Below are 13464 nucleotides of genomic sequence, written 5' to 3'. Positions count from 1 at the left end.
CTGTTACATTAGTAATCAGGTTATTAAAAAAATAAAAGCACCAATGCTCATTACCTTAAGATGCTGTGTCAACAAGACATCAATCTTTAAAAGGAGACAGAATCGTTTGTGTCAACTTGTATAACTGTGTCATCCCATCGGGCAGAGCCATCTAAAACGGGAATAAGTGTGCCAGGTGATAGAGTGGGTTCCCAGCACTAGAACTCCAGGAAGAGGGTTTCCTAGAGCAGATTCTGTACAAGGCCCCCTTGCAATTCGGGAATTGAATTCCCTTGACCTGGGATCTTCTCGAGGTGAATTCTGCACGGCGGCTGAACTGTTTTAGGGTGATCGTTCTTGCTCCCACGTTTCTACCGTGTCCTTTCTCATATTAATACCTCACACTTCAGTTGGCCACTGCTCCCGCTGCTGTGACCGATGGGTCCCCATGGCTCTTGGTGGCTGGACCAGCATGACCGCCTCGCCATCTTGAAAGCAGGGAACTTGGGATTATCCTCGACACCGCTCTCACTCACTCCCACACTGAATCAATTCCAGGACTGCTGCTCTTGCTTCGTAAATATTTCTTAAATCATAAAACCTCGTTGCATCCCAGCTGCCTACCCTCCCAGGCCCAGTCACCCTCTCACCAGGATTACTGCCAACAGCAAGGGTCCTATTCAAATGAGAAACTACCAGGGCCCCTTCCTCAGCAGTCAGGGGGTAGGGTAAACCATAAACCGGACCTTGTCACTACCTGCCTTACAGACACTGTCAGTGCTTTCTCATGTCCTCAGAATAAATGCCCAAAACCGTTGCCAGCGTCTACAAGGCAATGGGGGATGGGCTGCCCTTTCACCTCTCCAGCCTCATTTCGTGCCACAGGAACCCTCCTCCTCCAATTTTACCCAGGTGCCTCTGTGTTCTCCCCACAGAGGTGACAGTGGCACCAGGAATGGCTGCCAGGAAGCAGGGAAATGTGGCAAATGGAGTTGTGGTGAGGTGTGAACCATGAGTGGTGGTGTCATTACTGAAAACCTTACCAAAGAGGCTTTTTTGTCTTTACACCTTTACTTCTAAGCAAGGTTTGTATTTGCTGAAAAACTGTGAGGCTAGTACAGAGCTCCCATATGCGCCACACCCAGTCAGCCCGTTTCCTCTATTATCTTACATCAGTCGGGCACATGTGTCACAACCAATTAACCAATATTGACACAGCATTACTAACTACAGTCACACTGTATTTAGATGTCCTTAGTTTTAGCTAATGTCCCTTTTCTGTTCCAGGGTCCCATTCACGATACCACACGGCATGTACTTGTCACGTCTCCTCAGGCTCCTCTAGGCTGTGTCAGGGTCCCAGGGTCCCTTGTCTTTGATGACCTTGACAGTTCTGACACGTACTGGTCAGGTTTCTGTACGATGCCACTCGCTTTGGGTTTGTCTGATGGTTTTCTCATGACTGGCCTGAGATTATGGGTTTGGGAAGGAAGAACACAGAGGTGAAGTGCCCTTCTCATCACACTATTTCGGGGGCACCTATTATCAACGTGACCTGTCACTGTAGATGTTGACCTTGAACACCTGGCTGAGGTCGTGTTTGTCAGTTTCTCCACTCTCAAGTTACACTGCTTTTTCCCCCTTTCCACACTGTCCTCTTTGGAAGGAAGTCACTCAGCGTGGCCCACACGTTAGGGGTGGGACTTACGCTCCATCTCCTTAAGGGACGAGTATCTACATAAATTATCTGAAATTCTTCTGCATGGGACATTTGTCTATTCTCCCCACTTATTTATTTATTCAATCATTTGTGTCAGGATGGACTCGCAGATATGTATTTTCTACTTTGTGTTGCATTTCAATCCTGCTTTATTTATTTGGTTCCTCACACTGTTGCAGCTTTGGCTATGGCTATTGGGAACTCTTTTCTCAGTGGACGATTGACTCCCTCTGCCACCCCTGCCCTCCCGCCCCACCCCATTACTTTGTACGTTTCTGAGGACTATTTTCTTTTCTGGTACCTATAAGATGCTCCAGGCTCAGATGGCATACCCAGCCCTAGAATCAGCCATTTCTCCAAGGAGCTCTGGTTCCTTCTAATGGAGAATGGTGTGAAACCAAGACTTGGGTGCTGGGTATGCTGAATGCTATCAGGACCAAGGAGGTTTTTAAAGAGAAGGGTAGTTATCATCATAGATTGCAGTTATCTCCTTGGGGTCTGTCGGGGGAGGACCTTTTGGAATATAAACCACAATTATCTGGTTTGTTTCTTGAATAAAAATAATATGTAATAAGTTAGAAGAGATGATACAGAATGTAAGATAGGATAATTATGGCAAAACTGAATGTGTTTTGAAAACCAGAAAATGCCGCAGAAATGTAGGTATTATGATTTTAATCAGCTTAAGGTAAGGCCCTGAGGACTTCTAGGCTTTGATTCCAAGAGTCAGTCATTGTGGCAACACAAACAAACTGAGGGAGTTTCACTGAGAATCCACTCATTTATCCACTCTTTTTTTTATTATTCTTATCTGATGTTGGATCTTTTTAAAAGCTGTCAACTTATCATTACCTTATATCTCTACTTGCATACTACTTTTGGCCACAGAGACATAAAAATAAAGCTAAGAGTTTCTTTTCTGGAAAGGAGCACAGAAATAAAATTGTTTAATATTTGAAAATACCCTCTGGAATGCAAAAATCTTGAATGTTAACCTTTCCTTTCCCTCACAAAATTCTTTTTGCAAAGGTTGAAGGGTGAGAGCACAAGGAATGTTATAACCAGAGGCAGAAACATGAAACTTAACTGGGCACCATGCTCTTTCGGCTGTGGTGAGAATCTTTCTATCAGAAAGAATACCATGACTAAAAATGACCATAAACTAAGTTGATAGCTTTGCCACAAAAGTCTAAAGGAGCTCATATGAAAACAGATTCAGGAAGATTTTACTGCGGATCAGTGTATGACAGACTGGCCTCTCCAGTGTCAAAGGGAATAGTTAGGATGTCACTTCAGACTCTGGGGTCATTAACGCCTCAAGGCTCACGTCACTTATATCTTCCACGTTCTAAAGACCTGCTCAATATCAAATCAGAGTTTAAAGATCAATTCAGGAAGACATGGGAGGTGGGAGGACAGGCAGAAAAAAAAGAGAATAAACTCTGACATAGTTACATAATCTATAAGAATGGGTACTATAAGACCTGTGTATGTTACAGGGGATTAAATGAGATAACATAGCAGAAAGCACCTGGCACATGGCAATCTTTCACTATGTTAGCTTTCTTTCTGATTATTTAATGGTAACTAAAATCTGAACCTAAAAATGCAATAAGGGTCATTTACTTAAGAATTTTAGATGATATACAAGAAAGATACCAAAAGTAGTCTACAGAGGAAGATATATAAGCTTGCACGAGTAATTTATGTTATTCACAAAGTGCTTAAATAATATAGCTTTAATCCCTAATAGCCATAGAATTCCACTCTTTTATTTGTTGTAGTAAGAAACATTTCTGCTTCCTAGTGGGTACAAAATATTACTTCCCTGCTACTCACACACCTTACTGCATGTTCATCTTTCATAAAAGCATACGTTTTATGAAACGGTTGTATTAGAAACTGAACTTTGGATCATGTTCACCATAGCACACTTGAAAAATATTCTATTACATATTTTTTTAAATGGCAAAATGGATGAAAACACCGTATCACGGTTTCTTTTCAGCCAAAACTTGAAGTTTTCTTGCTACTTAGAAATGTGATACTTAACACCAACCAAAAACACTGTGGGGGTGTGGAATGAACAGCAGAAAACTGAATACAGAGAACTCAACCTCACCCCAGGATTCTTGGTAATTAAGTTAAGTTGGTTTCAGTCAGGTATGGCCATATTTTGTTTAGTGGGGGATTAAGTAACTGAATATTGTGCCTGTAACATATATCTTTATACATGCAACGAATGTGTTTAAAACTAGGTAAGGACATAATTTGAACCTGTAATTTTCTGACTTTCAACTGCATCTATTATGTCAATTATAACACGCACCCTGCAGAGATGGACTGAAAAAGGAGCTAAGGAGAAGCAGATTAGAAAGAAGTGTTTTGAAGTCAAATCACATTTTACCTTCTCCAGGGAGATTAAGTGACTTTCTAAAGTAAATTACAGATAGTAAGTAGCAGAGCTGGTAACTACAAATTAATTCTATTGTACCACATGACCACTTTTCTTCTCTGAGAAAGGATATGCTGTTCTAACCACTATTTTTGTGTCTTCAAATGGTGCTATTTAGAGTGTTGAGAGGAAACAAATATACTCTTTAAGAAAAGTTTCTGTTGCTGCAACCAGGATTTTCCTGTGAAGCTCCCTTAGTATTCCAGAGTTAAGGGTCAGCACGGAAACATGGCTGCCTGACAGAAGCCTCTCTTGGGTGGATGTGGAACAAACAACAGGGAGGGAGTGGTGGAATACTGTTTTCTGGGACTTCCTTAGACTGGGTTCTGGCCACAAGCTGTCTATGGGGACTAGGGAAGACCAAGGGACTCAGAGCTAATGACGACTCATTCTAAAAACATTAAGTAACCTGAAAGTCCACCTGTGTAGTATTTATTATTCAAAGATAAAAAGCATTACATATTTGATGCTTTGAATATGTATCATTCAAAAGGAAATCAGTGCATAGGTATTCTGACTCTAAGAAATGGCTTGGAGTTAATTTGGAACTTAAGTCATACATAAGGAGGTTAATAAAGTTGTCATTTGGACAGGGAGGTACAAAATTTGAAGGTAGGTACAGTCATCCTTCTGTGCCCATGGCAGGAGATTGGTTCAGGAGCCCCCACAGATACCAAACTCCGAGGATGCTCAAGTCCCTTAACCAGCCTTCCGTATCCATGGATACGGAACCAGCAGATACACAAGGTCACCTATGTATTCTATTTCTTTACCTTTTGCTACTTACCAGGTTTCCCCCAAAATAAGACCTAGCTGAACAATCAGCTCTAATGCATCTTTTGGAGCAAACATTAAAATAAGACCCAGTATTATATAATGTATTATATTATGTTATATTATATTATAAGACCTGGTATTATAGTATTATATTATATTATATTATATTATATTATATTATATTATATTATATTATACCTGGTCTTATATTATAGTAAAATAAGGCCAGGTCTTATATTAATTTTTGCTCCAAAAGACGCATTAGAGCTGATTGTCCGGCTAGGTCTTATTTTCGGGGAAACATGGTAATATAATTATTTACATTTACCTAGTAAGCAGGTAAATAAAATATATACAGCATCTATAAAACACATTTTCGGGGTGGCCAGATGGCTCAGTTAGTTAGAGCGCGAGCTCTGAACAACAAGGTCACCAGCTCAATTCCCACATGGGATGGTGGGCTGCGCCCCCTGCAACTAAAGATTGGAAACAGCGACTGGACTTGGAGCTGAGCTGCACCTTCCACAACTAGATTGAAGGACAACGACATGGAGCTGATGGGCCCTGAAGAAACACACTGTTCCCCAATATTTCCCATAAAATTTTTTTAAAAAATCACATTTTCATGAGAGAATAATACCAACTCGATTGTTTATGCGTTTCTATCACAACTCTCAGTAATTTCACCAATCACTCCTCCTAGGGCTACCCCGGTGATAAGGCTATGAGCCACCACCTATGACATTCCTTTTTGGGGGACAGGCTGATTGCATACAAGAAAATGAGAAGCACATTACAAATCCAACCCCATAAAGGGACAACAGGCATAGCCTCTTCGCACATCCCCCCTTCATCTTTGACATGTAACAAATCATGTGAATTAATGAGACACAACAGAACAACATTCAGGAACATGTTCAAGCTTAAAAGCAGAAACCATTCTATTGTTGGTGTTAACTGAAATCTGAACACTTTATCATCTCTGGTTTGAACTATGGTCTTATTTTTCTCTCATGAGTGTGTGAATTTTAGTGTGGAAGATATTACGTTTCTTAACACAAAAATGTTTCACATAAAGAACAGAATTTTTAGAGAGGTTTTTACGACATTCTTGGAAGTAGAATAGAAAAATATACCAGCCAAACACTGCAAAGGAATCAATTTTTTTCTTTTGATGGAACCTCATGTAAGCTAATATTTAGGTGCAGAGAGCATTTAGATCCTGGTCTCAAAAAGGATAAACTGAGCATAGCTACTAGGGAAATGTACCTAACAAAAAGTCCTCGTGTGTGAGGATTCCTTATACGTGAGAAATTCTCACATGTGAGAAAACGATCCATGAAGCATATCTTCTGGTCACAACTCACAGTGGGCTGTCTACACAGCACCAAAAACTACCAGTTAAAAAGTACACAATTTAAATTACGTGCTGCTTACTAGTAGGAGGCAATTAATTTCACTTTTACATGAGTGCATAACAGGCCCTTAACTCAGTGACCTGTTCCACAACCATGTGAAGCAGCACAGACTGATAGAGGTTTCTGCTGTCAGAAGTCACAGGTTCAAATCCTGGGTCCTCTACCCACTGCCTCATGACTTGGGCCGGGAGCTGGCCTGTTTCATCATCTGTAAAATGGGGGTAATGATAACTCCTACCTCATAGGGTTGCTAGGAGATTACTTAATACACAAAAACCATGTAAAACAGTTACTGGATATAGCAGAGTTCAATAAGGGCCAATCAGGGTCAGCTGGAAAACTCAGGCGACATTAGCATGCCTTCTTTATCTCGAAAGGTCCACTCAGGGGCATAACCAGTGAGGGGAGACCAAAGTGTCACTGGCAGAGGACAGCTGGGCTGTGCTACGTAAAACTGTAGGCTCCCTGGGCTGGCTGATTTGTTTTATGAACTTGCTCTGGCATGAGGCAGATGGAGTCTGGGTGAACACACTTTCCTGGATAAGCCAATGGAAGGCAAGTCCCACAAGACCTGGGCTTTTGTCTAGGTTACAGTGGTACCTCGGTTTTCAAACGTAATCCGTTCCAGAAAACCGTTCAAATTCTGAAACGTTTGAAAACAGCCGACAGCGAGGCCTCAGGATCTTGCACTCAGCAGAAGCCGCGTGACATGTTCGACTTCTGAGGTGTGTTCGAAAACCGAAGCATTTGCTTCCAGGTTTACGGCATTTGTAAACTGAAATGTTTGTCAATGGAGACATTCAAAAACCGAGGTACTACTGTATTTTTCACTGCTTCACCTTCAGCGCTCCCAGTAGAGCCTGGCACATAATTAGCACTCAACAGACACCTGCTCTTCTAAATGAGTAACTGAAGGAAGGGGTCTGGAGGGCTGCTAAAAAGGGCAACAGGCATTGGGTTGAGCAGATCTAGGTAAGGGAACATTTATGTCAGACCCTTACTGTCACGCCTCACTCGATTACTACACGGAAAACAATATTCCCCTAATACTGGAAGTTATTTCCTAAGTGCCATTTTAATCTGGTAGTCAGAGGGATCAACTGCAAATATAATTGTCAATTACTGAAAGTACCCAATAATATTCACATCTTTTGTGAAAGATTTATATTTGTGAAATATTTGTGAGAACATTTTATGAAAAATCAAAACTGTAAAAAGTCACTTCCATTTACAACTACATTTTCAGTGAAAACACTTAAATTTAAAAATTGCCCCCCACAAATTATATAGGAAAACAAGCATGGTGATGCCTCATAGAGAATAGTTAACTTCTAATTTTTCAACATGTAAAAAAATCCAACCTGATGCCTTGTGATCTCTAGCAAATGTGTAGTTAAGTATTCAGAGAAAGAAAGAAAGGAGTAAGAAATAAATGAGTTATTTCCCAGTAAAGAAATACATTGTAATCTATTACAATATAAAGGCAAGTTTTCTGACAATTTGTGACAAATTTAAGACAAATGTTACAACTTCTCGTATTAGAAACATTTTGAAAGCTAAACCCTGAAATTTTATCCTAGCATCCAATAAACAACAGTAACTAAAACTTGTTATTTGGGATACAATGAAATAGAGGCTCAGAAAAAAGTACACCGCGGAAGCATCATCTCTTTAAAAGAAAAAAATGTACGGAGAAACTGTGAAACAGCATTCATCACAGATGGGGCAAAAACATAACTCAAAGTTCTGATACTCAAACATATAAGTCATAAAATCATTTTAAAAAGCCACAGGACATTACCAGAGGGTAAGGGGGAAAGGGGCTCGAGAAGAAGGTAAAGGGGGTTTAACATATGGTGATGGAAGGAGACCTGACTCTGGGTGGTGAACACACAATGGGATTTATAGATGATGTAATACAGAATTGTACACCTGAAATCTATGTAACTTTACTAACAATTGTCCCCCCAATGAATTTTAAAGAAAAAAAAAAAGCCACAGGACAGTTCCCCGCCCTCGTTTTGGCTTACCTTGCACCATGAGCATGGGCTCCCTGCCCCCACCGTGGGCCAACATCTCTCGGCGGTAGCGCTCCCCGGTGGCCCTGGGGACACAGGACACTGTTACAGGCACCTGCACACACGGCCCACTCGGGCCCCACTCACACTTCTCTTGAGTTTCTCAAAAGAAGCCACACTGATGTCATATTCAGAAAAACGGCCACTATGAGACAATGCGGCTCTTTATTTTTTGGCTTCTAAAAATCGAATTCTGATTTGGATTGAGTAAAACCAGGTGTGACACGTTTACTGTAAAGGCTAACCATATTTTTAGCTGTTTTGTAGCAAGCAATCTGTCTTCGTGGAAAGGATTATTTAGTTCACTTATTAGAGAATAAATAAAAGATTATATCCTATTCTCTATCATCTTTAGGATTCTTTTAAAGTGGGATTTGAAATTATTTATACCATCTTGACTTTCATAAAAGAACTTGAGGTGGCACCCAACAAAAAGAGAACAATAACACTTTGAAATAATAATGAAGAAAAAGAAAAGCTGGCAGGAGAGGGGTAATTCCACCAGGAGACCTTGGCTGAGGATAACAGCTAAGGAACAGAAAACTGATGGAGTGTGCGGGTGGCGAGGGAGGGGACAGCTCGTTCCCATCTGCTGATGCCCTCTGTCAGCTGGATTCTATAAGGAACACTGTCTGCAACACGATGGAGGCAGATTTTGAAGATGTTTTATAGGCAGAAATTCCCCAAGTTAATGGCACCTGGAGACAAGTTATATAGTGCTTCTCTTTCGTATTTTATGGAAAATGCAATTCCTTCAATGCAAATGATGACACACTAGGATGACATAAGTAAATTTTGACGTTTTCATTCCATTATTTCTGTAACATCTTTACATAGGTGATTGTGCAAACGTGGTCACTAATCAGAATTTTTGATAGCATTACTGTATCCAAAATACGCTCATATTGAACACTAATTGCGGTTACATCCTGAAGTAAGCTCTCAGGCAAAGTGCGCCACGAAGCAGGAGACCTGGACAGAAGGCAGTGTCCTCTCAGGGGACAGGGGCGGCTGAGCGCCCCGCCAGACCCTGGCCTGAGGGGCATGGTGTCCTCTCCCAACCACTGGCCTATGTGAAACCCCTGCCATAGGCCTCCGGCTCTATGCCAGCCTCAGCTGTGCTGCTTGGCTTACTGAGGTTGGCGTCCAGCCTGGTGGGTTTTCAAAAGTATCTTTTGACAAAGGTTAGAAATTTTCTAGTCCGATGAGTAGTTTTACTAGCTTACTTTTACATGTCTACAAAACTACATGTCTAGGCAAGAATGCACAGATAAATAAAATGTAAATACTTGGAAATATATGTGTTTAATAGTATGTGGTTTTCTAGTGAAGTGTAGTTCCTTTAAACAAGATCATATTTTGTCTATTTTATAGAAATCTCCAGTAAATAATTGTAATCCCCAAAATTGATTTATTGTAGTCAATTTGGGCTTTAGATTCTTTGAAAATAATAAAATCTGAAAAGCAGACCAAATGTCTGCAGTGTGCAAAGGGCTGAAGACAAAATAACATGTGGGTACCAAGCTGTAAAACATTTAAAAATTCTATTACATCATATTCAAGTTTAAAAGATTTGGGAACCGAATGTGATTATTAACTGCTGAGAAAATCCCAACCTATGGCGAATTGTATGAAAAGCTGAGGGAGTGGGGGAAGCGGGGAGGGAGAAGGGATTAGCAGACCTTCCTCCACCTTGTTAACTATGAAGCCTTGAACAAATAATTTATCCTCTCTGAACCTCAGTTTCCTCTTATAAAACACCCGCTCTGCCAAGGCTGCTGCGAATGTAAAATAACATGCCACAGGAACACTCTAGGGCCCGCTAGAAATTTAAGATGCCATTAATCTTAAACCACGTGAAAGTAGGGAAGATAACAGTCATCAGCCATGGCTGCCAGAGAGATATTTGGAGATGTATTTATTGGTGTGGTGAGGAGATAAAACGCTTTCAACGACTATCAGAACAGTCATAATTAGTGGTTTGCTTTCAAAGGAAGCTCCTTCTAAGGACGGAGAAACCAGGACTGAACTCCTCCCTGCCCTTCCTGCTGTCAGAGGGAGGCCCAGTCAGGCAGGAGGGCGCTCCCCTGTGCTACCCCACCCAACGGGAGCCTGGTGACAACCCTGGGGAAACAGGCTCCTGCCTTCCCCAGCCCCCATGTCCTGCCTGTTGTGGGGAAGGAGCGGCATCCTTGTCTCTCACTGAAATTACCTCGCGGGAGAACTCAAGGCTCGCCACATTCACTGACTAATCTGGTGACCGAGCTCCGGGACAGGCCGAGGCTCCGCACAGACACGCATGTCCCTGCAGCCTTCCACGAGGAAGCTGCACACTGTCCTATTATCCGATGACAGAGCCGTGGAGCTGGGCTGCTCAGGGGGGCACCTGCCAGGCAGGGCAGCAGGGTGCCATGTGGGGCAGGGACCACGCTGTCTAAGTGCCGGTGGGGAAGCAGGTCCTCTTCCCCAGACCCCACCGTCTTCCACAGGGAAGGGACGTGTTCCAGAGCCAGGCAGAGGGGGAACTTTCCAGAACAGACTGGATGCTAGCGTGGACCACCACAGTTTCCAGTGGTGCTGCTCCCAGAAGAAGAAAGCAGTAAGTCCTGCGTTAGGCAGGAAGGAGGAAATGAGGTGTTCCTTACGAGGGAAGCTTCAGGTGCTTGTACCAAATAGAAGGACGCCTGTCAAAGTGACAGGAAGAACCAAGAGCTGCAGGGCACTGCCACAGGAGAGGCTGGAAAACTAAGAAAACCCAAGGAGACGATGGAAACAAAGCAGTCTGGGCCTATTTTGTACAAAAGCACAGAGCCCTCAGACAAAGGGTCCCTGTGGGTACACGGGCAGGGCACCAGCCACCATCGGCCATCACCTGCAGGTGGCAGCCACACAGGGCTGCAGTGGGAGGTGGGAGTCAGGGCCACGCTGTCCCTGGAGCAGGAGGGCGGCTCCCACAGGAAGGGCCTGACAGTGGTTTGGGCTGTGTGACGACTGCCTCATAGAACTCCGGTTTCCCGCCAGGCTCAGGCTGTGTGCTGAGCGGCTGAGGTTCTCAGAGCCTGACTTGGGAGGCCGTGGCGTGGGCAGTTACTGAAGGTGAAGAAGGGAACATTCTGTGACAACACCCCCATTACCTGTTAAAAGGATCCTGTAGAAAACATTCCTTCCACACCATAGAAGCGACTGCCCTGGACATCAGGTAAGAGTAGTATTTGGCACCATAGCCCACAAGGTGGCTGAATCGCAGCTGCCAGGCCTGTCAGAACAGAAACACAGCACAGGAAAGAATTAAGTTTCTGTGTTTTTGATGTTATGTATGAGAACACAATGAAATCTGCAACTGTTTTCCTTTAGATTTCCCTCGAGAAGGCCATATCACTCACGATATTAATGTTTTTTCACATCTTATATCCCAGACTGTGTCCCCTCAAAATCCCTATGTTGCAGCCTTCACCCCCAGCACCTCAGAATGTGACTATTTAGAGAGGGGCCTTTAAAAAGGTGACTAAGTTAAAATGAAGCTGAGCCCTAATTCTCCTAATCCTTAGGAGGAAGGGGGGAGACCCCAGGGAGGGGCACACACAGGAAAGACCACATGAGGACACGGCAAGGTGGCGGCTGTCTGCAAGCCAAGGAGAGAGGCCTTGAGGAAAGCAAGCCTGACACCTGACTGTTTTGTGCAACTTTGTCACTGCTGGGATTCACTTCTGTGGCAGAAAGGTAGAGGACAGCCCAGACGCAGCAGCAGGAGTGATGACAGTGCAGCAGGACTGTCCCATCTATGCCAGCCTGTTGGAAACACCTGGCCATTGGCATCAGAGGAAATTTCGGGCCTGGCAGTGAGTGTATCCATGCTCGCTGAGGATGATATAGTTATTCTAAGAAAGGCCACGTGAGTTTTCATGGAAGAATACTCTTCACTGGAAAATTCTTTTCGCATGAATACTGTTCTCTCTCTGTACCTAAAAGCTGAAAATGCTCGTATTCTGCTGGGTTAGTAGGAGCGGGGCATCCAAGTGCAAATGCACAAGCTCACCTAGCACATCCATTTGCTACCACAAAAGATGGACCTGCAAAAAATGCTCTTAAAAGACATACTTATGACTTCACAATTTTTACTTTTCTGAAACAAATCTGACATGCACTAATCCACCGTCTTCTAACATATGCTTTATCCGACATTCACATTTTTTAAAAAATAAATTGAAGCCTCAAGTTTTTTAAATGAAGATGACCATTATCTAATAAATGTTTTAACTCCTTGGAAAACAAAGTAGAATCCTGACCATAAATCTATAAACTAGATAAGCAAATTCTGCCTAACTTATTAAGGAGCAGATGTTAAAAAAAACAAACAAAACAAAAGAACCAAAAGATGGTTCCTGGGTCCTAGCGGTGAGGCCTATTTCAGAACATACTCTAAGTCCTACCTCAGCACACAGCGAAGTCATATGCTAGTTACTCTGTGAGTGTGTTCCACACTTTTCGACAAACGTTTTGCCTGGACGGGGCAAAGGAGCTGTTCTAGGGGCAGGCATGCCAGAGCACTCAACTAACGCAGATCGCGAGGATACAGGGCACAGATGAACGTTGTGCTCTCCTTTCTTCCAAGGCGATATGATTGGAAGTCAGCTGGTGAACGGTGACCTTGAGGAAAAGAGGTGTGCCCTTCCTCCTTGCAGTGCCCACATGGGCCCATCTGTGAAGGTGCGACCCAGCGATAGGGCAGTGGCAGGCCGAGAGTGCGGTCTCTGACTCCACGGGCCCCCACAGGGCTGGGGGGTGCACTCACATGGCTGCTACTTTGGGTCCCTTATGGTAACCAGACCTGGATCCTTCCTAAGTCGCCCAAGCACAGGTGCCACCACCATGCAGCACCACGAAAACAGGAAGACTGGTGGGGCTGAAGTGTTTGAAGCTCCACGGTGGCCCTGCTGTGGCTGAGACAATGTGACCACACATTCTCCCGCCAACAAGTACCCTCGGGGGGGGGGGCAGTGGAGGGCATGGGAAGGTAGAAACAGACTTTATACGCTG

General features: G+C 43.3%; 1 protein-coding gene across 2 annotated transcripts in view; it reads right to left on the bottom strand.

Annotated features, from left to right (window-relative positions):
- The window catches only part of MIPEP (mitochondrial intermediate peptidase), a 176639-nt gene that overhangs the window by 18080 nt on the left and 145095 nt on the right, over nucleotides 1-13464 (bottom strand). For both annotated transcript variants that reach the window (XM_088793507.1, XM_088793508.1), the window contains 2 exons: nucleotides 11562-11683; nucleotides 8380-8453 (listed from right to left, as the gene is read on the bottom strand). In XM_088793507.1, coding sequence (XP_088649633.1) covers nucleotides 8380-8453; nucleotides 11562-11683 — 196 coding nt within the window. The remainder of the gene's footprint in view (nucleotides 1-8379; nucleotides 8454-11561; nucleotides 11684-13464) is intronic.

The sequence above is a fragment of the Rhinolophus sinicus genome, chromosome 16 (assembly GCF_057876585.1).
Source record: "Rhinolophus sinicus isolate RSI-liver-muscle chromosome 16, RSI-T2T, whole genome shotgun sequence".
Classification (NCBI taxonomy): Eukaryota; Metazoa; Chordata; class Mammalia; order Chiroptera; family Rhinolophidae; genus Rhinolophus; species Rhinolophus sinicus.
This window is presented reverse-complemented; position numbering and strand designations above follow the sequence as displayed.